General features: G+C 24.2%; 1 protein-coding gene and 1 long non-coding RNA gene across 2 annotated transcripts; one reads left to right on the top strand and one right to left on the bottom strand.

Moving 5' to 3' along the window:
* Nucleotides 1-6,135: 6,135 nt before the first annotated feature.
* Nucleotides 6,136-7,931, bottom strand: LOC112708152 (F-box protein At5g50450). Its single transcript, XM_025760311.3, has 3 exons — nucleotides 7,522-7,931; nucleotides 7,272-7,434; nucleotides 6,136-7,172 (listed from the first exon to the last, which is right to left on the bottom strand). The coding sequence occupies exons 1-3, from the start codon at nucleotides 7,680-7,682 to the stop codon at nucleotides 6,396-6,398; spliced, it is 1,101 nt and encodes a 366-aa protein (XP_025616096.1). The 5' UTR covers nucleotides 7,683-7,931; the 3' UTR covers nucleotides 6,136-6,395.
* On the top strand, nucleotides 7,721-15,728 carry LOC140174914 (uncharacterized). Its single transcript, XR_011865059.1, has 3 exons — nucleotides 7,721-7,859; nucleotides 8,103-8,193; nucleotides 15,535-15,728. It is a non-coding gene; the product is annotated as an uncharacterized lncRNA (long non-coding RNA).
* The last annotated feature ends 9,396 nt before the right edge of the window (nucleotides 15,729-25,124 follow it).

The following is a 25,124-nucleotide window of genomic DNA, read 5'->3' as shown; positions in this document are numbered from 1 at the left end:
ATAAAAAAATACAAATATTATTTCTCATGCATAAGAAGCATCGCACGGGATAAATATTGCTTCATTGATTGAGTACCACTATAAATAAGAAATTCTTAACTTTCTAAATTTTTAATACTAGTTTTATTTTCCTTAGTTTTTTCCCCTTCAAGTTTAATATGTTAAATATTGCTTGTAATTCAGTCTGTTGGAAAAATTAATCTGTGCTATCGCTTTTAGTCTCTGTGATATTATTTCTAACCTTATTCATATAGATAAATAATTACCTTTGTTAAAAATGCAAATAAATTCTAGTTTTTGTTCTTTATTCACGTGAATGGTTTTATACTTTTTGTAGGAAAATAATAAAATTTTATAATCATTCCTTTTGATGGCCACTCTAATTACCAGATATAGAAAAAAATGTGTTTTTCAAATCTTTATAAGAAATTATTATTAGAGACTTTAAAGCTATGAACTATTTATTAGCTTTCTTTTTTCCCTTAATAGAAGTCATAATATTCACTTGTCAAACAGCAATAACTAATTTTCTCTCTGTGAAACCTCTTTTAAAATTGTTAGCCAAAAAATATATACTCCAAAAATCAAATTCCGATCACATAATGAGGACATGAGGTGAATTAATATTACGCCACACATCTAAAATTATTACAAGATGACTAATTATATGAAGATATTTTGTATAAAAATAATAATTAAAAAATTTTAATTAGATAATTTAATATATTTAATTAAATTATTTAACATATAATATATATCAATATTTTAAATATTATTTTCATACGAATAGAAAACACATATTCATAGAATTAAACAATAAAGTGCTCTCTAATATTAATCGTCTGCATCAAAAAGACTTTCAAGATTTTAATTTCATCATAAAAGTTTTTAAAATTAAAAAATTGCACGCGTTGATTCTTCATTTCTTTATCTAATTTGTTTATTTATTTATTTATTTAAATGACAGACTTTGTCTCTAAAAATAAGCCCGTTTAAATTTTGGGCTAAATGGACTGAGCTTAATTAACTGAAAAAAAATAACGGGTTAAACGGATTAATCTGCGAATTAACAGATGGCTTGTTTTATTTTTCTTTGCATTTTTACAAAAAAAAAATAGTTCGTTTAACTGATATTTTTCTCGATTCGATCTGAAAATTCAACCCATCAACTAAATGATATTATTTTTTTAAAGACTTTTAACCTAAAAGTAATATTTTTTGTGAAAATATTTTTCAAAAATTAAAATAAAAGAATAAATAGACTGGCCCGTTTAACCATCATTGGGATTTAAAGATGCCTAAATCAGCAAGGGTATGAGCAGGTCTAGAAAGTATTGGGATTTAAAGATATCTTAGGAGTGTCAGTGTATTTATAATGGTGAACCAATAACCATCATTGGAATAATTCCACATTTTAAGGTGGATAACCGTCCATTTATCTTAGGCAGGTTGCGATATGGCTCCTGCCACTAATCTTCGTTTTCAATCTCCTTAGAGCAATTCGTGGGGAGCACCAACTTCTTAGAGAAGAGTCGGTGTACTGTGAAACTCAACTCTGTGGATTGAACCTGAACCTTAACATTGGACCAAGATATGAACAAGTATTAATATTAAATACTTAATGAAATGATGTCATTTAATATTAATAAACCACAAAACGTCTACGTCGTAAAAGAATATAATCATTAAGATTAAATGATATTATTTCATTAAGCTTTAGGACTAAAACTAAAACCTGATTTCATCCATCCTAACATAAAAAATATGTACTAGATCATGCTGTAAAATATGTACTAGATCATTCACAGCATGAAAAATATTTCAACCAAAAAAAAGTGAAGAACTAAAATAATATAATTTTTTTTTAATTTTAAAAAATTTATAATACAATTAAATTTTGAAAGACTTAAACAAACGGTCAATCTCAACAACTATTTTAAAATTTAATTTCATTCTGGTATGAGTAATAATCACCTTATTATAACAACAATGTATAATTAGTTGTTTTGTGTTTGGAAGGGATCCAAGAAAAAAGAAAGAAAAATGGTACAAGTTGACAAGTGAGGTGGACCTTAGGCCTCAGTGTATCCGTCAAAATTAAAATCAAAATCATCATGAATCACGGCTTTGAATACCTTCATCTTCTTCTTCTTCTTCCTCTGATCTTCCTTATGCAATGTCACGACAACATCGATAACGTAATTAACATGGAACCTCTCTTTCTCTTGCACCTTCTCTTCACTTTTTATTTCCTGCTCTCGCTTTCAACTAACACAAAATTGCCACCCTCATCACCCTCCCCTTTTATCAAACTAATTTTATTTAATAACACTCATTCAAATCAATCCAAAAATTTTTAATATTAAACATTTTAATCCTGAAATTTTAAAATACACGGAACAATTTAAAACATATTTTTATTAAACAACACAATTTTTTTTAATTTAATTTGTTTAATCAAAATAACTATTTTAAAATTTTAAATTTTTTTAGAGATTGTTTTGAAATGTTTTCGATTCTTCAAAAATTGTTTTATATTTTACTTGTGCAATAAAATTAAGGTTTAATTTTTTTGTTTGTTCTATAATTTTACTAAATTTTTAATTAAATTTTTATATTTTTTTAATTAAGTTTTTATAGTACTTTTAATTTTATAATTAGATTATTTTGTATATAAAATATTAAAATTAATATAATATTTCTTTTAAAATATATATAATTAAAATTTTAATTAAATTTTTAATTATAGATATTTTTAATTTATAAAAAAATTCAATTAATTTTAATATTTTTTATATTTTTAATGATTTAATTATAAAATTAAAAATAATATGAAAATCTAATTAAAAAATATAAAAATTTAATTATAAATTTGATAAAATTATAAAAATTAATAGAATAATTAACAAAAATTGTATTGTTTAATGCAAATAATATAAAAAACTAAAATATTTAATTTTAAATAATTATTCTTAATTTAATTAAGACTATATGCTTAATTAAGTGTTTAAAAACCCATTTGAGGAAAGTTCCAACAACGCCCACACCCACTACTATTAGTTGGTATCTTTATTATACGGACACCATAGTACCACATGCACCACATACATTAATCCAAATCCAACAAACGCACACAATATAAACATGAAAGTTAATCACTTTTCTATTTTTTTTTTTGTTTTCTCCTTTTCTTTTTTGGCCTTAGATAATAGATAGAGATCACAACTTCCAATATGATAGACTCGAGCGACTAAGATAGGAACAAAGCAAAAGTAAATATTTTCATTTAGTATTTTTTAGAATTACGTTCTTTACAATTAATATTCGGCGCTCCCTTCACTATTTTAGTGTTTTGTTTTGCGGGTCGCGCAAACATTGAAAGGATTCACATGAAATTAATAGATAAAAATATTAAATAATTTAATTAAATTTTTATTTAATAATTTTTATTATTAATTTTACATTAAATTAATTACATTCAAAATTTTGTTATGTACAAAATTCATATTTTAAAAGAAAATTAATATTTAATAATTTTTAACTATTAATTTTACATGAGTATAAAAGTTTTCACTTTCACAAATGCACATTATATGACTAAATAAAAAAAGTAAAAAATTGCATAAATAATTAAGGATTACTCTTGCACATTTTAGTTTTTACGTTATCATGTCAAAAGGTGATTCTCATATTACTTATCTTAAATATATTTTAAAATTAACTATTAAAATTTATTATCAATATAAAATATATATTTTAATAAATTAAATATATAATGATTAATTTTTTTATATACAAGGAATTTTATACAACATAGTAAAATAAAACAAGATGTCATTTAACGTGTCTTATGTCGTAAAAAAAATATGATCATTAAGATTAAATGATATCATTTCATTAAACATTATGACTAAAACTAAAACCTTATAATTTCATCTAGTATTTTTCTTTTCTTTTTTGGCTTTAGATAATAGATAGACATCACAACTTCCAATATGATAGACTCGACCGACTAAGAAAGGTACAAAGAAAAAATAAATATTTTCATTTAGTATCTTTTAGAATTACGTTTTTTACCATTAATATTCAACAAAATAGAACATGAGTAAGAAAAACCACTAATTATTGATAAAAAGTAATTCCTAATTTTTATCTGTTATGTGTTTCGCTTTGTTAATTTGGACTAATAATAATATTTATTGGTTTTAACTTTTAATTAAGCCAATGTTGTCTTTCGGATTCAATAAGTTTAATGTTTTGGTTTTTTATTTAATAATATGTGTAACCTTTTATAGCAATTTTCAAAATCATCATTTAAAAATAAAGTTGCATACTTACACAATTATTAATTAACAACTATAACTTTTGATTTAAGAATGAGTTTATATATAATCAGTATAAAAAAAATTACGACCATCAATCAAATAAAATAGTGAATTTTAAAATTAACAGATTTCGATAATGTAATAATATACAATTTTATATTTATGTAAAATTCTTATACATTATTAGTGTCTATAATTAAATTATTAAATTAATGGTATATCGTATTAAAAATTAAAATAAAGTCATGGATTTTTAAATAAGTATGAATAATAAAAATAATTACTTATATGTTAAATTTTGAAATTAATTTATTTTTTACAGTTCATACTATGTCCTAAATATATCCGTCAACAATATGATAGACTTGACTAAAGAATATACTTGGTTGAGAAGTTAAAAATACGTGAAATCTCTATAAATATATGCAGACTTCATATTATATATATTTTTAATTTTAACTTTAATCTCAACCAAACACATATTCCAAGAAAAGAACAAAGGAGAAGCAATTATTGAATGTCATGAATGTGTATTTTACTATGTAATAAAAAAATTTAAAAAGTAAAACCAAACTCTTTAGTGAGGACAAGTGGAGTAAGCATATGAATAACTTATGGCTTAATTCGTGGGGAACTAGAGAGCCCCCATGTAGGCATAGATTTTGTTGTGATAGCTCAATTTCAACCAAAAACATTTCATATTTAGTTAATGGATTTAATCACACCCCCACTTAATTGGATATTGAAGCTGACACAAAACGCCGACGTTCATTTTCATTTCATTGATGCTTTTATGAATATATGCAATTCCCTTTCAATCCTTTTCCTTTTTCTCTCCCAAAAACAGTATCACCTCTCTTTGTTAATTTGATGGAGAGACAAGAGATAAAAACACTAAAATTGAGAAATAGAAACTAAAAAAAAATTGAAATAAATTTTAATATTTTATTTAATATAAAGTGAGAAATAAAAATAAAAATAAAAATAAAAATATTTTAGATATAAAATATTATTAAAATTTTAGTCTTTTATCTCTAAAAATTTTAGTCCTTTATATCTCTATTTTTTAGACATACTAAAATACGAAAATTTTAGAAACAGAGACAAAAATTTTAATACCAAAACCAACAAACATAATACTCTCCTCCTCACTATTTCATTTCAGTACATCAAAATAAACACTACCTTATTTTTCTCTCTTTTCCTTTTTGTTTTAGTTATTTTTTCTCCCTTTTATATCTCTTTCTCGAATGCTCTTCTTTCTCTTTCCATTCGTAACCAAATTTGCTTCCAAAATGTTGCTTCCTTCCTCATAATTAGTAGCAAGTAGTAACCTAATGAATGTTCTAATGAAACACATCCACAATATAACATATAATTGAATATTTGTAGAGTTTTGTAACTTCCAAAGTTAAATATATTTTTCTTACTCTATTTAAATCTAATTACTGCTTTGTACCTTTAATTAAATTTAAATTTCATATAACAATATTTTTTTTATCACTCGTTAATTAAGAATAAAACGCAGCAAATAATTGTAGCCACATTCGAAAAAGTGAAACACATGAGTAACAATATATTAAAAAAGGAGTAACATAGCGTTTTAATTTTCCTTCCCACGTTTTCTGAATATTAAACAACAATTTGTAAATAAAAAATAAAAGAAAAGCAGCATACCCTCCATTCTAAATACACTGAATTTTAACTGTAATAAAATTTTAAAGTTAGAAAATTACTAAACCTTTAAGTCTTAATTTTGTAACTCGTTTTAATTAGTACGAGATTTTGTATAAGAAAATATAGCCTGGGGTAATCTAAATCATCACTACGTCGTTAATTAAGACTAAAAAAACAATTAAAAAACATGTTTAAAATGTACTATTAGCATCTAATCAGTATTCAGATTTTTCAAAGGAATTCTCTCAAGGCCTCCAAAATAGGCAAAAACCTTCCCCATTCTGTCACTGTACACAATCATTTCTGGAACGTACTAATCTCCATTTTTAAACTCATCGAATCCCTTTTTTTTTTTTTTCTATTTTTCACCTATTCGGATTAGTGTATTATACCTCAAACGACGCCGTTTCTCACGTCCACGTCGTTTCCCACTCCATCGCCGCCGCCGCCACCAACAACAACCGCACCACCACCGTCCTCCTCCAACGGCCAAATCTCCGCCGGCGAACACTCCATCTTATGCCGCAGCTTCCAATCCAACGCCTGACACCCTCTCGAGCAGTAATTCACCTTACCGCAAACCGAACACCTTCGAAATTCGTGAGGCCGGGTCTCGGGTCGACCGCATCCGATGTGCGCGCAAAGCCTCAAACCGTTTCCCAATCTTCCCCTACCCGATTCAAACCACTCTCTCAGAAACCAATTCGCCGGTTGAACCTCGGGAACCGCAACACTGTAACCGTAATCACTAAGCAACGGACACACTGCAGACGAAACCGACGACGCCGACGACGAATGGTTGCTCAGCGTGTTTCGCCACGTCAGCAACGACGCCGAAGAGGAAGACCGCGCCACGGCGCGTAACACGAACGCGAGCTCTCTCGCGTTTGCCTGGACGAGGAGCTTTCTTCCCTCTGCGACGTTCTGGCGAACGCCGTAACCGTCTTGGAGGCAGTGTCCGAGCTCTCTGAGCGCGTCAATGTGGCCGAGAAGCGAGGCGCGTGCGCACAGCGCCACGCCCGCGCGTAGGTCCTTGTCGCCTTTCGTGCCTCCGCTGCCGTTGAACTGTATAACCGCCAAAGAGTACAGAGCCGGCGCGTGAGATTTCATCGCAGCCTTCGCCATCAACGATAACCCGCTCTCCCTGTTTTCCAAACAGTAAAATCGGATCTACACCAAAATAAATAAATAAATAAATAAATAAATAAAATAAGAGAATGTTGTGTTTTGAATGAGTGTGTCGTTTATTAGTGTTAACTGATTACTAACCATTCCGAGAGTGTAGGATGCGTGGAGGTTGCCGGCGTTAACGCAGTTTCTGAGAAACCGGTGAGCTGATTCCGACCAGTTTTTGGCTTTAATGGCGAATAGTTTTGGACCAGCTTTGGATAAAACGACACGATTCAGGCCTAAACGGTTCAATCTCTTGCATCTGTTTTTATAATTTCATATTTATTTATTACTTAAATTTTTGAAATCTTTGTTACGAGAAAATGAATGAAGATACAATAAAACTTACGTGGAAAGAACGTTGATTAGATCGCAAGGAGAAGAGGCAGTGGAGGTGAGCTTAGAGAGAATTGAAACGACGACGTCGTCTGGAAGAGCGTCCAAGAGGTCGTGCTTCTTCTTCTTCTTGTGGTGGCTGCTCACTTGTCTGTGTCTCAATGGCCTTCTCATGTTTCTTCTAATTTCTTCTTGTTTGCATTCAGGTAATTGAATTAAGGCCGCGTTTGGGTGTGTGTTTGCGGAACGGAGAAACGAAGGAGACAATGGTTAGAGAGAGGCATTTATATTTGGAAGTGGAATCAGCAAAAGCTAATGGGACTGTTGCATTGGACCCCACGTATCACAAGCGTCAGTTTTCTATATTCTTTTGCATTCTTTATTAGTCTAATCTCTAATGCAATGCAATAACTCCATTTTCTCTTTTTTTAAAAATAGTTTTAAATTGTAATTTCTGGAAATGTATTCGTACGGTTTAGCGTGTTTGACCGTGTTGTATTGCGTTGGGTCCCTGTTATTAATTAAGATTCAGGTAAATATATATTATAAATAGGGGGTAGTGAAAATGATTGTAGTAGACTAATGGTTGATTAGTGTTAATAAGGGGGGAGATGAGGAAGGCGTTGGAGTTGCAGATTTAGAAGCGACTGGTCAAATGGAGTAATTAATAGTCACTGACTCACTGGTTAGTGCTTTCCACCCTCTCTAACTCGCATTCTGCTTTTTGCCTTTGCATTTCAATTTTAGTGAAAATTCAATGTAGTTAATTTTATATAAAATTGATAATTAAAAAATATTAGATAAAAATGTAGTTAATTTAGTTAAATTATTTAAAATTTTTAACTGTTAATTTTATGTGAAAATGATTATATTTAAATTTTTATTTTTTATTTTTAATTCTCAATATTAAAGATCTATTTGAAAAAATTAAAAAATATTTTTTTAAAAATTTTTTATTTATGAAATGTAATAGTATTAATGTTTGGAATAATTTTTAAAATTAAATTACAGTTTTTTAAGAAGCTATTTAAGAATTTATAAAAAAATTAAAAGAATGACTTTTCTCATAATACTACTATTTTTTTATCATATTTCTATAAATAAATATTTTTAGAATTAAAAATTTAAATATAAAATAATTTATTTATAAGTCATTTAAGCTATTTTCTAAAAAAAATTAATTAAATTATTTATTCAAACTGAACCTGAATCATTAACTAAATTAATAATTAATTTTTATTCTCCATAAACCTCTAAATTAATTCTTAGGAAATTTTAAATTTGATATTTTAGTTTTTAATAAATTTTTATATTTATCTCGTATTTTAAAAATATATGTTAAGATTTTAAATTGAATATTTTTTATTAAAAATATAAAAAATTAAATTTTTAATATATTTATTTTATATTTTACATTTATAGCTTATCCCGTAATAAAATTTATGAAGAATTTATTTGTAAGATATGCTAATTAAAAATTTGACTAGAAACAACTGGAGATCGAAATATCTGATGCTTTTTAAGACTAATTTAAATGTTTATTTTTTTATTTGAAAATGTTTTCATTAAAATATTTAGTTTTGATATATTGATAACTTAAAAATATTTTTATATTATTGGTTAATTAGATTTATGTGTTTATATAATTATTGAAGTAATGAAACTGTAAAATAATAATTATTTTTATGTGTTAATATATAATTAAATAGCTAAATGTCTGATAGTATGTTAAAAGAAAAAAAATAGAACCAATATTTTGTAGTCAATAATCAATTAAGATTCCTTATTTTGTTAGAAAAAAATCGCTAGCTCTCTTCCTTTTTTTTTGTAGTGTTTGCTCATTCACCATTTTATTAACTTCTTAACTGATTATTTGCTGGAAAAAAAAAGTTTGTTTTCTAGCAAAATTAACATTAATTTCATTTTTTATTAATAAATGAGAGAAAAGTCTAATACAATAAATCATAAATTAAGAGTAACACTATGGCAAAAAATATATATAGAAAAAATATTTTGTTTTATTATTTCATTTTTAATCCTTTAAATAAGTTTTACAAATAAAAAGATGAACATTTTTCATATTGTCTATTAAGTAGTAACGTTAAATTGGTTAAATAAAATATGAACAAATTCGTATTTTTTTTTCAATAGTAATCCTGATTGTACATCGAGTACTTCTTATATTTGTATATAAAGACAGTTATTATTAATTAATTGTGTCTTTAAATTATTTTTAAATAAAAAAAAGAATAATTATTTTAGTTCTTCAGGCCGGTCTGAGAAAAGAAAAATTGACTAAAAATTAAAATTTAAACTAGTGTGCTAAGTTACGCTAACACCAAGCTCAACACATAAAATATATCAGAATTTGTTTCTAAACCAAAGTGGCAATGTGAACTCGCTTTCTATTTTGATTTCAATTGCTTTTACTTATCGTTTTCTCAAAATAAAGCTATCAAAACACAATATATGACTCTATATAAACCCCCTTATATATATATATATATATATATATATATATATATATATATATATATATATATTATTGAAAAGTTTTTAAATATATCGATATTTTAGTAAATTTTAATCGTTAATCTTAATTATATATATATATTTTATTAATTAAGATTAACGATTAATTTTAAAACTTTCTTATATTCTTAGTCTTTGTTTTAAAAAAGGTTATTTTCTTCACTTGTCTTGTGATGAAAGCTACTTATTATTTTTGTCTTGTTTTGAATAAATGTGTTTTTAGTTTATTTTTTGATAGAAATTTTACGTATAATTAATTTTATGTGAAGTTAATAGCTATTAAATAATAATTTAATCAAATCTATCAAATTATTTAACGACTTTAAACTATCAACTGAGCTCAATTGTACCTAAATTTTTATTTTATTTCCCTCTTTTTCATAGTGTATGTGAATGTAACGAATAAAAGTGGGTCAATAGCATTTTAAAATTTATTTACTCAATTTTAATAAGAAAACTCCATCATAGATTTTTTCCTAGTTAAAAATAAAATACGTTGGTCCTAGAAGTTTGAAGAGGACAAGATTTCTTAAATGTTATACAGTTCCAAGGTGATAAGTGAAATCCAGTAATCAATATCCCATTTGACAAATGAAAAATAATTTAGTATAAGAAATTAGATATGTATAATACAAAGTAAGAATTAAATTTACAATTATAATTTATGTCCAAATTCTTTTTATTAGTGTTCTTTAAATATAAAATTTAAAAATTCCATGACCATGATAGCTTTAAAGTAAGTGCAATTAAAATTAAAATTTTATATTAAAATAATTTTGATATCTAAATAATGGAGTGTCACGGAAGATAAACTTCTTAAGTTTTAATGAAGGCTGTTCGATCTTATCATCAATTAAGCTAATCTTAATTGACTTGCTCTACTTTTGTTTTTATTCTTTTTATTCTTTTTTTTTCTCGTTAATCATACACTTTTAACCTAAGATGAACAATCTTTTCTTTGATGAATAATTGTCGAATTTTAGTTGACTATTATTACACTATGACTGCCGAATAATATAAGGTTGATTATGTTTGAAGAATATGGTGTAATCAAATTTGTGTTCTTACCATATTAATTTTCTAGATTGGTCTTTTGAAACCCTTGGTCCATTGGATTTGGAACTCTTGTCTTTCTTATAACCCAAGCGCTAGCTTGGTTTACACTCTATCGTCTACAAATATATATATTTTTTAAATTTATTGATTGATTTTTTTATTATTATTTTTAAATGTTTTAATTTCTTGGTTAATTAATCATATACGTCAAGTCATAAGTGGAAGTAGAATGGACATCCCCCTCAATTATATTGGATCAATCAAACTAGCTAGGCGGCAATTATTTTATTAAAAAATTACTAGAAATCAATTAAATCATCAATAAATTGTTAGAATTTGGTTAGTTAACATTTTCTTATTGTACTATTCAATTGTTTTATGTTGTGTTTTACTGATTTTCTTTTAATTTCTTAACCACGATAATCAATTATCAATCGATGTGAATTGACAAGTTAAAGAATATATCAAAAGAAATTCAAAGATAAAAAGACGAAAAATAAAGAAACTTAGATTTTTTTTTTGGTCTATTCGTTTTTGTCAGTGTGGCAATAGAATATTAGTAGCGTTTTGTGGAGAGATAGAGACGGAAAGACTGAGATTGAGAGACAGAGATTAAGAGACAGAGATTAAAATAAATTTTAATATTCTGTTTGGTACAAAATGAGAAATAGAAATTGAAACAAAAATAAAATTTTAATTTAATTTGTACAAAAGATAAAATTAGAATTAATTAATTGAAATGAAGGTATTTTAGGTATAAAATTTTATTAAAGTTTCAGTCTTTATCTCTAAAAATTTTAGTTCTCTGTGTCCTCATTTTTTGGAGGTACTGGAATATTGAAATTTTTGGGACAGAGATAAAAATTTTAGTACCAGTTTCTGAACCAACAAACATAATATTAAGTCTCAATTTCTCAGTTTCTGTCTCAGTACCTTAAAACAAACACTACAAGAGTACTCTTCAAATAGTTCCAACCCCCATTTTCTAATTCTAAGGATTTTATTCATAACTCATAAGTAATTTTCGATTTACTAAAATTTATATATAATTTTTATTTAAAATTAGGTTAATTAACATTATTTTCCTTGTACTGTGTAATTGTTTTATTAGGTTGTTCATTAACGAACAAAGGAAAATGGTGGGATACATGATCTAACTTTCACGGCTAGCTAGGTAGATTAGATAAGGAGCAAAAATAATAAAGAATAATTAAATTTATATCTATTAACACACATGGTAGGTGAAGCATGCCATGAACATATGAAAAATAATGAATAAGTTAAGCACAGCCCCCAAGCAAAATCAATCTCTCTTTTAATTTTAATCTTTTATTATCTTTGTTACACTTTCATATTTCTACGCATAACGCAAGTTGAGGGTACATAGAATAAAAGCACACAAGTTGGGGTGTGTGAAAGAGTAAGTTAAAGCTACATAGATATTTTTTAAGAAAATATATGGAATTGTGCATGGGTGGGGACATGGCCGAACAAAAAATAAATAAATAAATAAGAAAAGTAAATGAATAATAATGATTCTTGGTCTCCTAGTTTTTCTTTTCTCCTTATCGCTATACCCCATATGGAACTAACTAATTTGGTTTTGGATAAGATCTGAATTGAAGGTGTGTGGATGGAGTTGGTGAAACACAAATCCTTTTGCTCTCTTCTAAATAAATCCAAGTAGAAAAGTGATGAATATATTCGAACCTACGGTTTGGTAGAAAATAAGTGCGGCGTTTTAATTTGCCCTTTTCTTATTTATTACATGCAACATGATGAAACTTCTAGCACATAGTAAACCATTAATTAATTAATTAATTAATTAATAACTAAAGTGAATAAAGGTTAATTAGATCAATAAGCCGAAGCCACACCTACCCAAAAAGGAAATAAGGCTCAGCGTGATTATTGCTGGTTTAGCATAGTGTTCACATGAATATTATATATATGTATTAGGCTAAACTATCTTTTATTTCTTTTAAAATTAAATGATATTATATTATATACGATGCATTTATATATTATAAACTTGTATAATGTTTTATATTTTTGTATTTAATAAATTTGTATAAATTTTTATATTTAGTTCTTTTATAAATTTTTATATTTTTGTATTTTATAATATGTATGTAACACAAATAAGTATATATATTAAAAGAATTATCATCAGTGTACAAATATACTGATAATTGATAAAAAATGAAATGAACTTCATAAAATAAAAATAAAAAATGGAATGAATTTAATCTTTATATCCTGTTTGTATAAAAGAGTACAGTTTTTTTATAGATAATTAATCGTGTATATAATATATTTTATTAATAAAAATAAATAATTTTCAAATTTATTATCCAAAAAATTATCTAAACGTATAAAATTAAACTCAAATAAAATTTGTCTCATAATTATAAAAACTATAAATTAAACATCCTTATTATTGCTAGCTATTTCTAAGGGTAACTACTTAGAAAGTATGATTTGATGACTATATAACATTTCAAGAACTTGTTTAACGAGTGAAAATGACCTCAAATACATTTATAAGATCTATCACTACTTCTTCTCAATACAAGACTTTTATAAGTTTATAATTAAATTTTTATATTTTTTTAATTAAATTCTTACATTATTTTAATTTTATAATTAAGTTTTTTTTTATAGCACAAAATATAGAGTTAACTGAATATTTATCTATAAATTAAAGGTCTCTACAATTAAAAATTTAATTATATTTTTAATTTTAATATTTTTTACATGAAATGATGACTTAATTACAAATTTAAAAGTAATATAAAAATCTAATTAAAAAGAAAAAAATATAAAAACATACTTAAAAATTCGATAAAAATATAAAGACTAATAACATAATTAAAATATATTTTTTGTAATAATATAATATAATATAATTATAAAAAATGAGTGTAATTTATGCTATTTAAATAGTGTGATCCAATAGATAAGTGACGCTAATTATAATTGACGTGAAGGCCACAAGTTTAATAGCTAAGAAGGGGTCATTATTGATCATAATAAATTTCGATGTATTTGTGAAACTAACTATATATAGGAAAGGAACTAATCAAAAGATAGATTAGAAATAAGTAAGGTTCATGTCTCTGACTTTTATTTTAGATGCTAACTGAAAATTCTAGCACTTGAATTGAAGCACGTAAAGACAAATGATTAAGGTGCCAAATAGTTTTCTTGGTCAGCCAGAAAAAGAAAACCAAATTAAAAGGTGGATGAAACATACATAGACTGCGTAAAAATTTGACCTTATAATAATTACCAAGCCACTTGTTCATATGAATCAGGTTAATGGAGATTTAAGCATCAATAACGTTACTCTAGTTCCATAATCATCATCATATGGATAAAAAAATTATAATTATTTATAAATTATTGATGATTTAATCTCATCCGTTGATGCTAATATTTGATAGACATATTAACCTAAAACTAATGACACATAAAAATAGTAATTTTTTTGTTTATAAGGTTGTGTTTGTTTATAAAGTCAGAACAGACATAAAATCGTATTTGATAGAAGAAATATAGACAGAGACAATATATCTAGGAATATTGAATTAGTGTATTTTGTGTCTATCTTGACAAAAAGAATACGGAGACATTAACAAATGACAGCTTATTTTTTATTTTTTCTTTCATTATTCTTGTTAGTTTTTTATAATTATATTTTTATTATTATATTTATTTTTTGTCTCAAATTTTTTGAATACAAAAAAATAAAAATAAATTAAATTTTTATAATTTGTTCTAATTTATCATCAAATATGATATAATAACACAAAATTTTGTATCTATATCTTTTATGTCTTGTTTTTTATTAATATCTTATCTTATCCTATTTTTAGAAACAAACGCATAAACACTAAAAAACTGTTATCATAATAAACGTCTAAAAAAAATAAAAAGAGAGAGAAATCAATCATAAAATTTAATTCAGTAATCAAAATTCATTATAATAACCAATCTAACTTAAAAATTACAATTTTTAAGATTTTAATTAATATTTTTGCTTAAATTAATTTCTACAATATATATTAAATCAATGAGTATTATTTATTGTCAAATCATGCATTGAAGGTAAATGATAATTAAGTAATTAACATACACATATGATATATAGATGTTTGAAATTGAATTAATTTAGGGAAAAAAAGTAATAATAATAATAGTAATAATAATAATAATAATAATAATAATAATAATAATAATAATAATAATAATAATAATAAGAAGTAATTTTGCAAATAATATTCTGTAAATGATGATTGATGAGTGTTGACCCACATAAAAACCTTTTTTGCAAAAAAAATTCATTAAAGGATTGAGATGAATTTTGTTACCTACACGGATTATTATTGCTTCCTAATAACACTTTTTACTTTTATTTTTTGTGTTGAAAATTCAGCAACGTCCAGAAGGTCATAATCCAACTAAAATTCGGGTGTCACGTCAGTTAGTGGATGCTTGCCAATTTCTTTATTTGATGCATTTTATTTTTATTATTGTTATTAAATTATTTATCTTTTTCTTTTTGCCCCTAAAAATATGTATTTTCAGTGTGCATCTTTTTCGTCGATTTCTTGCAAAATTATCAACTCATGACTGCATCGTTTTTCAGTCTTGGCGATTGTGGAATATTATCTAAGGCAAGAATTTACTAAAATGAATATTATTGGGCTATATATAATTCTTAAAGACAATCATAATTATTTTTAAATTAGCCACACACTAAATCAATTATTATATATTTCTAAATATATATATATATATTAATTTATATATTCTCCAATTAAATAATCAGCTATCAAAATAATTAATCATGCTATAATATAATAATAAAATTTATTTATAGTAACATAATAAAAAATTGAGATATTAAATATATATTTCTATATGTATAACTTATTTTTTTTTTGTATACCCGCAATATGATTTAAAAAATTCATAATTTTTTTTATTAAATATTGAGTATTTTACCGGATTATGGCAAAATGTTAAATAATACTTGCTAAATATATTTTAAATGAAAGATTGATTAAATAATGCATTGTGATTGATTACATACAAAATAATAAAGTAAGACTAAGTCAAATTCCAACCATCTAGCTCTCAATCACAACAATAATTTTATGATAAAAATTCAAGTGCAGTCGATTTCATATAAAGTTAATGATAGCCAAAATTTTTTAAATAATTTAAAAAATTTAACTAAATTTTTATCTAATAATTTTTAATTATCAATTTTATGTGAAGTTGATTACACTCAGTTTTCATATAATTTTATTTATGTTATATTACCTCCTATCCTTTTTTATCTATTTGGATGTCGCCATAAAAGGGTTATATTTTTTGCATCATAAACGGAAATATGTGTTAATATTAGATTATGGTGAAGGTATAGACCAAATGTAGAAATATGAAAATAAAAGAGTGCATCAACCAAATCATTTTGATAAAAATTGTGAAAATAACCATGAACTTTATTCATATATACAGTGAGATTTTGAATTGCGTTTGGTTTTGAGAATAATAGAAGATAAAAGACAGAAATATATATTTAATATTTTATATTTTATTTGATGATAAATTAAATATAAGATAAAACAAACAAAAAATTTTATTTCTCTTTATTTTTTCTTCACATATTTTAGAATAAAATATATAATTATAAAAATTTAATAATAATAAAAAATAAGTTGTATTTTTATTAATTATTTTAATATTTAAAAAAATACAAAATATATTAATTTAATATCTTAAAAAAATAATATATATATATATATATATATATATCACTTATTAAATACGATTGTGTATTATGTTTATGTCTCAATGTCATATTTTTATAAACAAACACAATCTTAAAGTCGAATAACAGCAATTTTAAACTGTCACAAAATTTTTAATGAGAGTTCGCCAATCGCACTAATATTAGATATGGAAAAAGGGTTCGCAAAATGGTTTATAAAGTAATCTACATGAGATGTTGTAATCGCGAAACTGAAGGGTGAGATGGTCAAAACTCTTGTCAAGTTACATCTATGTGCTTGGGAAGGACCATAACAAAGATGTTGAAAACTTTTCCATTTAAGTTATTAAAGTCAATAGAAGATTATATGATCAAAACCTTTAATTTGTCAACCACACATGTACGTGCTTGTCATGTAAAATCCTAAACATATTGTGTTTGGTGTTAATTTATTATTAATAATTACTCCAATAAAATATTTTTACATAAAAAATGATACAATTCTATTACGTTATTAATAGTATTTTTGTCTGTTAATTTTTATTTATTTATTTTTTAATTAATAACAATTAACTAGTATAAAATGCAGTTCAAAAATACTTATTAATTTATTATTAATTAGACTTTTATTGATTATCTAGTAGAGTTGTTTTATAAAATATGTTTAATTTCATGAATACATTTAAAAGGAGATTAACATTATATATTATATTATGAATAATATTACATATTTAGTAAATATTTTTTTTGTCGGTATTTAATCAGTAAAAAGTTATATTTATATCTGTGTAAAAAAATTTATAATTTATATACAAAAAATATATAATTTGTATCTATATTTATTAGAATTTATATACATAAATTAATATATTTTATATTTATATTTATATTTTTAAAAATATACACATATAAATCAATAAATTTATTTATTAAAAATAATTTAATATTTATATTAATTAAATAATAACTAAAAATACTAAAAATGACTATATATGAGAATTTCTTATATTATTATTACCACACCCTTGTTGAGTTGATAAGTGATAACAATGCTTAACCCATTATAGTATGTAATGCCTATACCGCTACATCCTAAAAACAGAAATGAAGAATTAATATAAAATAAAAAAATACCATTATATATATTATTATTCATGCGTATGTATAAAGAACAAATTGAAAAGACTAATTTGGCGACTGAATAATAATAATAATAATAATGCAATTTTGTTTCGTATAACATGAAGAGTCCTACGTTATCATTGCCGTCTTGCGTGTTACTTAATTCCTTCAATTCATTCATTTCTTCAAAATAATTTTGTATTCATCATCATCTTCACTTGCAACTTGCAAATTAAATTATTTATACATATATATATATAATCTATGAAACATGTCGTATTATGGCGTGCAACGTGAAGAGCGTTATGGGATTATTTCATGTTGGATCAATAATATAAAGGCATGCATATACTAGTGATCATGATCATTATATAATTCATGATTTCTCTTCTTTTTTTTTTAATTTAAATTATAATCATGCAAGCAAAAACTTGTATTGGCCAGCATCTCAGTTTGCATGGAATTGTTTACATATTTATTTATTTTTGGTCGGGGGACAAATTCTTATATAATATTCTTAGTGCCGTATGCCATGCCGTATATAATTAATAATAATAATAATAATAATAATAATAAGAGAGCCATTTTGATAAAGACGTCTAAAACATCTTTTTTTAAAGATATTTTTTAATCATTAAAATTTAATACATATAATCGATTAAATCGTGTTATTTTTGTCAAAATTATGCCAGACAAATTAATTTGACCTAAAAATAGTGAATCAAATTTTGAATTGGTCTAAATTAATATTATTTTTTATAAAAAATGATTATAATACCCTTATTATAAAAAATGACTAAAATACTCTTATTATATATATTAATTTTGAGAATTTTAAATTTTAGCCCTTTTATTCTTCTTTGTCGTCATAGAGTTAGGATTTAGAGTTTTCAAAATTAATATAATAATAATAATAATAATAATAATAATAATAATAATAATAGTATTTTAGTTATTTTCTATAATAGGAATATTGTAGTCATTTTTTATAAAAAATAATATTAATTTAGTTCGATTTAAAATTTAATTTACTATTTTTCGGTCAAATTAATTTGTCTGACCTAATTTTGACAAAAATAATATAATTTAATCGATTATATATGTTAAATTATTATAAAACATTTAAAAAAAATGTTTTTGACATCTTTATTGAAGTGACACCCAATAATAATAATCAACAAGAATCCTTCTCGAAATAAAAAAAAATATATTGATATCTGAATTAAATATGATTGAGTAAACGACTAATTAATGAAAAAAAAAGTATATTAATTGTTGTAAGATTAATGATATAAAAATACTAGTATATATTTTCGTATTTGACAAGTCAAATAGTGAACTCTTAATATATTTTGTTTGACAAAATTGACATGCAAGAAAAAAGAATAACAAATTATTTTTTTTTATAAATAATTAAACTTCTTTATTTGTCATTATTGTCCCTTCTCGTCATGTTTGACCTTCCGATCAATTAAGTATAATTAAGATGAGATCGAGTTAATAATAATTACTTAATTAGTTACCCATTGATCTAATTGTCGGTTCCTTATTGTAGGAGTAATAATGATAGGTGCAAGGGCCATCGTAATATGAATGAAAGTTTTAATTTTAAAAAGGGAGCGAAATTAAGATAATACAAAATATTATTTCACAAGTAATTACGCAAAAATATACGTACGACGAGACTTTATGGTTTTATATATAACCTTTTTTTTATATTTTTATTTAATGATTTAAGTTTTTATTAGCTATAGGAGAGATAATTGGACGATATAATATTAACATTTTACAATAAAAAATTTTAATTTTTGTCCTTGTTATTCTTATTTTTTAGATAATTAAAGATCAAAATTTAGCACAAGACAATGTATATAATTTACTCTTCTGAAATCATACACAAGGAGCCAATGGAATATTTGTACAATGTGTATAATAGATGTTTAGGGAGTATTAGAGATATATTTTTTTCCATCAGTGTAAATTTTTGGGATAAGTGGTATCATAATATAATATCAGAACTCTAGATCCAAAAGGTCAAGAGTTCGATCTTTGGTGAACTCCAAAATCATAGTTTCAATAATATTTATTTTGGAACTCATATAACCGAAAACCTATTATACACATTGTAATTCCATTAGCTCCCTAACAGGGCTCATTCTTAAATTGTGATCACATTTATGAATAGTATACGAAATCACTATAATTATATAATTTTAATTTACTCTTCTTATAAAGAATTTTGTAAGGTAATTCAATCTTATTCATGCATTTAGATATGACCTTTTAAATAATAAAATTAAAAATAAATTATTTTTGTTAATATAATAATATATGATTAATTATTTATATAAAATTCTTTTACAATAATAATTTAATAAATAAAAATTAAATTATATAAAAATAAATACTTAAATTAGTCCTAAAAAAATTATATTAAGCATTTTAATCCCTAAAAAGTATTCGAATATTACTTTTTTCGGATGTATTAGTCTTTCGATAACTTTTAATATGTGTATTGGACAATAAATTCATAAAATATTTAAAAATAATTAAGCCCAAATAATATAGCTCTAAGAGAGATTAATCCCTCTTTAAAATAATAGAAGGATTAATTTGTTCGATGAAAATAATTTTCGATAACTTCTATAAAATAAAAATGTATTGGTCTAAAATTACTTAAGGATTAATTTGAGTATTTATTTTTAAATAAATGAATACCATAATAATAAGATGATGGGGTAATGTCTAATTTGACCCTTAAAATTTATTTAACATCATCAAAATAATTACTAATTTTTTAAAATGACTAAATTATTAGTCTCTAAATTTATAAATCATGAATCTCTCATAATTCTTAATATAATTTAATTACTGTTAACACATTATTGATATATAAAGTGTTATAATATCCATAACAATAAGGTAATATGGCTAAGATTTTAGTACGATTAAATAAATGTCTCAAATGAATTAACTGATTAACTCATTCTAGTATTTATACAAATATAAAACCATAACCAAAATAAATAAACTTAATTAATCAATTTAAGATACCTATTTGATCATATTAAAATATTAATCATATTATCTCATTTTTAGAAATATTACACTAACACTTTAACGCTTTACATCAGCATGTATTGTATAATGTATTAGTGGCAGTTGAATTATGAACAAATGAAAAAAATTATAATTTAGAAATTCGGAAATTAATTTAATTACTAATTTTTTAAAAGTAAAAATTTTTTTTAACGAGTGTTAAAAATAAATTTTAAAGATGAAATTCAACATTTTGTGGTAATAATATTATATTCCAGTTGTAATTAGGTTGACGATGTGCATGGAAAGTGAATAATGGAAAAATGGAGAAGATGATGAGATATTAATGGTAACCCCACACATGATGAGTAGCACGCTTGAGAGAGGGCATAAAATGATGCCATCATCATCATCAGAAGAATATGATATGATGATGTGATGAGATAATAAATATGAAACCCATAATAATTACATACCCACTAATTGCTTCCACATGCATGCTTCATATGCTTCCATCCATATTCATCTATGAACCTCAAAAGAAGCAAAAGCAACTCTCCTCTTAGATTGTTATCTACTAAGCTATTCATACGTGCCTACATACACATATATACATAACTATTTTCAAATCAAAATAGAGAGAAATTATCTTTAATATAAAGATATTTAAGATAATGTCTTGATTGAATATTGATATTTAAAATATATTATAATATTATAAAAGTGTAAAAAAAAATATCCAATATATATCCTGAAAAATTTATCCATATATAATTACATCAAATAATTTTATTTTTAACAAAAATACTAATATTTTTAAAAAATTAATCCAAAATAGAACATGCTGATTTTTTTGTTTAATTATTTTGTTGGTGTTTATAATTTTTTAAATTTGTAATTAGATTTTTATATATTTTTTTAAATTGGATATCTATTTATACTATTTTTAATTTTGTAATTAGATTATTTTTATGTCAAAAGTGTTAAAATTAAAAGAAAATTTCTCCAAAACATATATATAGTTAAAGATATAATTAGGTTTTTTAATTGTGAATATCTTCAGTTTGTGGATAAATATTTGGTTAATTTTAATATTTTTTATTTTATAAAGGACCTATATAAAATTAAAAGTAGTGTAGAAACTCAAATGGTATAGTCTCCCCATACTCACTTAAGAGGATACGGATTCGAATTTTTCTATTTTTTGGTAAAAAAAATTATAAAAACCTAAATACAAATTAAATTTAATGAAATTATAGGAACCAACAGAATAATTAAATTATTTTTTTCTATATAACTAGATTTATAGATTTTATTAGAAGCTAAAAAAGGTAAAAGAAAATCTTTTAAAATTAGCTAACTAATATTCCAGACTTAAAAAGAGAGTAATATTAGAATCACTAACGAATGACATATATCTGTTTTTCTTGATATTTTTTAATTAAAAAATTATATACACACAAAAATATCAACTAACGAATCAATCATATATATTTATATATAAAGATATATATAATTTAATTTATTTTTAATGTCTATTTATTTTTGTATTTAAATATATATATTTTAAAGTGGTGGTTGATTTTAATTTGTTGTACATCTAGCATTGCTGTTTTTATTTTTGAAGAATTAAAAATTTTGGCACATAAATATTTCAAAAATTTATTTATATTTTTTAATAATTTAAAAGTTTATCACAAAATTATTGAATAAACCTACTTATCTTAATTCAATAAGACCTAAACCTGAGGGTGGTCTAGTATTTATTAGAGACTTAGAGTCATTTAAAATCTTTCACTCTCTCAGTATTACTCAAACAATATTGGAAAACAATATTGAAATCTTTCAGTAGAATTCGCATATCAAAATATTTGAAGTATGAAAATTTGTGGCGACTAGAAGGATTGACAAGATCTACAACGTTGGTGGTTGCCGGAATCGGTGACCGGAGAGGCTAACTAGTGGGGGTGTCTATGATCAGTACGATTCGAAATCGGATCCAATCTAAAAATTATAAGATTTGAAATTGTTATGTTTATTCAATATAATTTTCCATCGAATTTAGGTAATGTTACTGGTAGATCTAGTTCTACTGACCCGAAATCGTGATCTATAACTATAATACATATTTTATAGTCAAATTAGTAATAAAATGTTATGATTTTACACTCTAGTTAATATTCTTTATATTATATAGTATCATTTTTATTTTAGAATAATTTATTTTGACCTAAATTTTATATGATAATATATTAAATTTAATTTTTAGAGTGTCATACAAAATTTGAACAAACACCAGAGTCACAAAAGTGTGCTGATTGAAAGTTTTAGAAACGTTATTGAATTGTGATAAAAAAAAAAACTGTTATTCTTTAAAAAAAATATTTAAATATAATTTAATTTTAATGCATTGATAAAATATTTTACATATTTATGTAATCACAATGATTCCTTTAAGATGATCATTTAATGTAAAAAGTTATTACTTTTTATTAATATATAGCGTGATGTGATTGAATGTATATATAAAAAGATTTTACACTGACATGCATCAAAATTAAATTCATATAAATAATGCATATTTCATAGGACTAATAATACAATCTTTTGTTTTTTCAAATCAATTGATATAAATATCCTTAATTTTGCATAATATTTTAAGGCTCACTAAAGAAAGACTAAAAATCATATGAACTTATGCTCTCTTCTTAAGGATTTCTATATTTCACCAATCAACTTTTTAGGTTGTTAATGGGCATAAGACAAAGAAGGGAAAGTAATGGTTAATGTTTTTGCCAACTACTATTGCTTCTTGGTGGTGGAAGCCATTCACTCACTTCAATTCATGACCATATCTCTATCTAGGGTTCCATTAGTACTACTATAGAGTTTTAGTACACACTACCCTCTATATATATATATATATGTGCCCTCCAAAACAGGACATGAGATAATGCATGAGAATGCCCAACTACTTCACCCCCATACCCAATTAGTAACATTTTTTTGGTTGTGCCAACTGTTCCTTATTCCAAGGCATGCTTGCTGCCACTCACAAAGCTAACAAATTTTGTTACAATATTCAATATTCTTGTCTTATATATATATATATATATATATATATATATATATATATATATATATATATATATATATATATATATATATATTCTATTATTCTTTGTCTCCACTATTCACTCAAAATGATAAATATATGAATTCTTTTACAAGAAATGAAAATCAATTTTTATAGAAATGTTTTTACTAAAAAGTCCTACATTATTCATAAAATCTTGTAACAAATCAGATTGAGTTAGACTCTAAAGTAATTTCTGAAATTCATCGCATGTATTATAATAATTTTTAGGATTCTAATTGTATCACTTACGTTTCTGAGACTGACAGTGCATCACGTTTCTGATAGATGTATTTTTTGCTAATTCTAATAATTTAACTAGAGCAATTGAGATTTGAAAAATTATTTTCGCACATCTAGTTGAAGGATTATTTTGAGATTTAACTAAAAAAATTTAATTTTAATGCACTGTAAATGTAAAGTAATTTTACACATATATCCAATCACGTAATGTTACATCAGTAAAAATAATTATCTTTCACATTGATCGCGTGAATAATTATCTAAAAGAACGGATGTAATTGTACGACTGTGTAAAACGTTTTATATTTTCAGTAAATCAAAATTAAATTCTTAACTCAAATTAATTAGATTTTTGTTAGTCAAATTCTTAATGATATAATAAAACATGTAATTAATTACTTTTTCGTCCCTAAATTTAATATGGTGACGACACGTGTAGAAACTTTGTACTAGTAGCACATATAGTCATATAGATATATACCTTCTTTTGCAAGCTAAATTGGTTCAATTACAAACATCACCAATATTCATATTGTTGTTCATTTTTAAATTATGATCATAAGAACATAGATAGTGATCAAATGGCTGAAACATGGAGGTTGCATAAACCACAAGTGAGCATGTTTGTTTGGCCAATCTTGGCCTCCAAGTCTATAAAGTTGCACAGTAAAAACCCTATAAATGTTTATAAAGGTAAATTGTGTAA

This window comes from Arachis hypogaea, chromosome 8, assembly GCF_003086295.3.
Source record: "Arachis hypogaea cultivar Tifrunner chromosome 8, arahy.Tifrunner.gnm2.J5K5, whole genome shotgun sequence".
NCBI lineage: Eukaryota > Viridiplantae > Streptophyta > Magnoliopsida > Fabales > Fabaceae > Arachis > Arachis hypogaea.
Note: the sequence above shows the minus strand (reverse complement) of the source record. Positions and strands in the feature narration are given on the sequence as shown.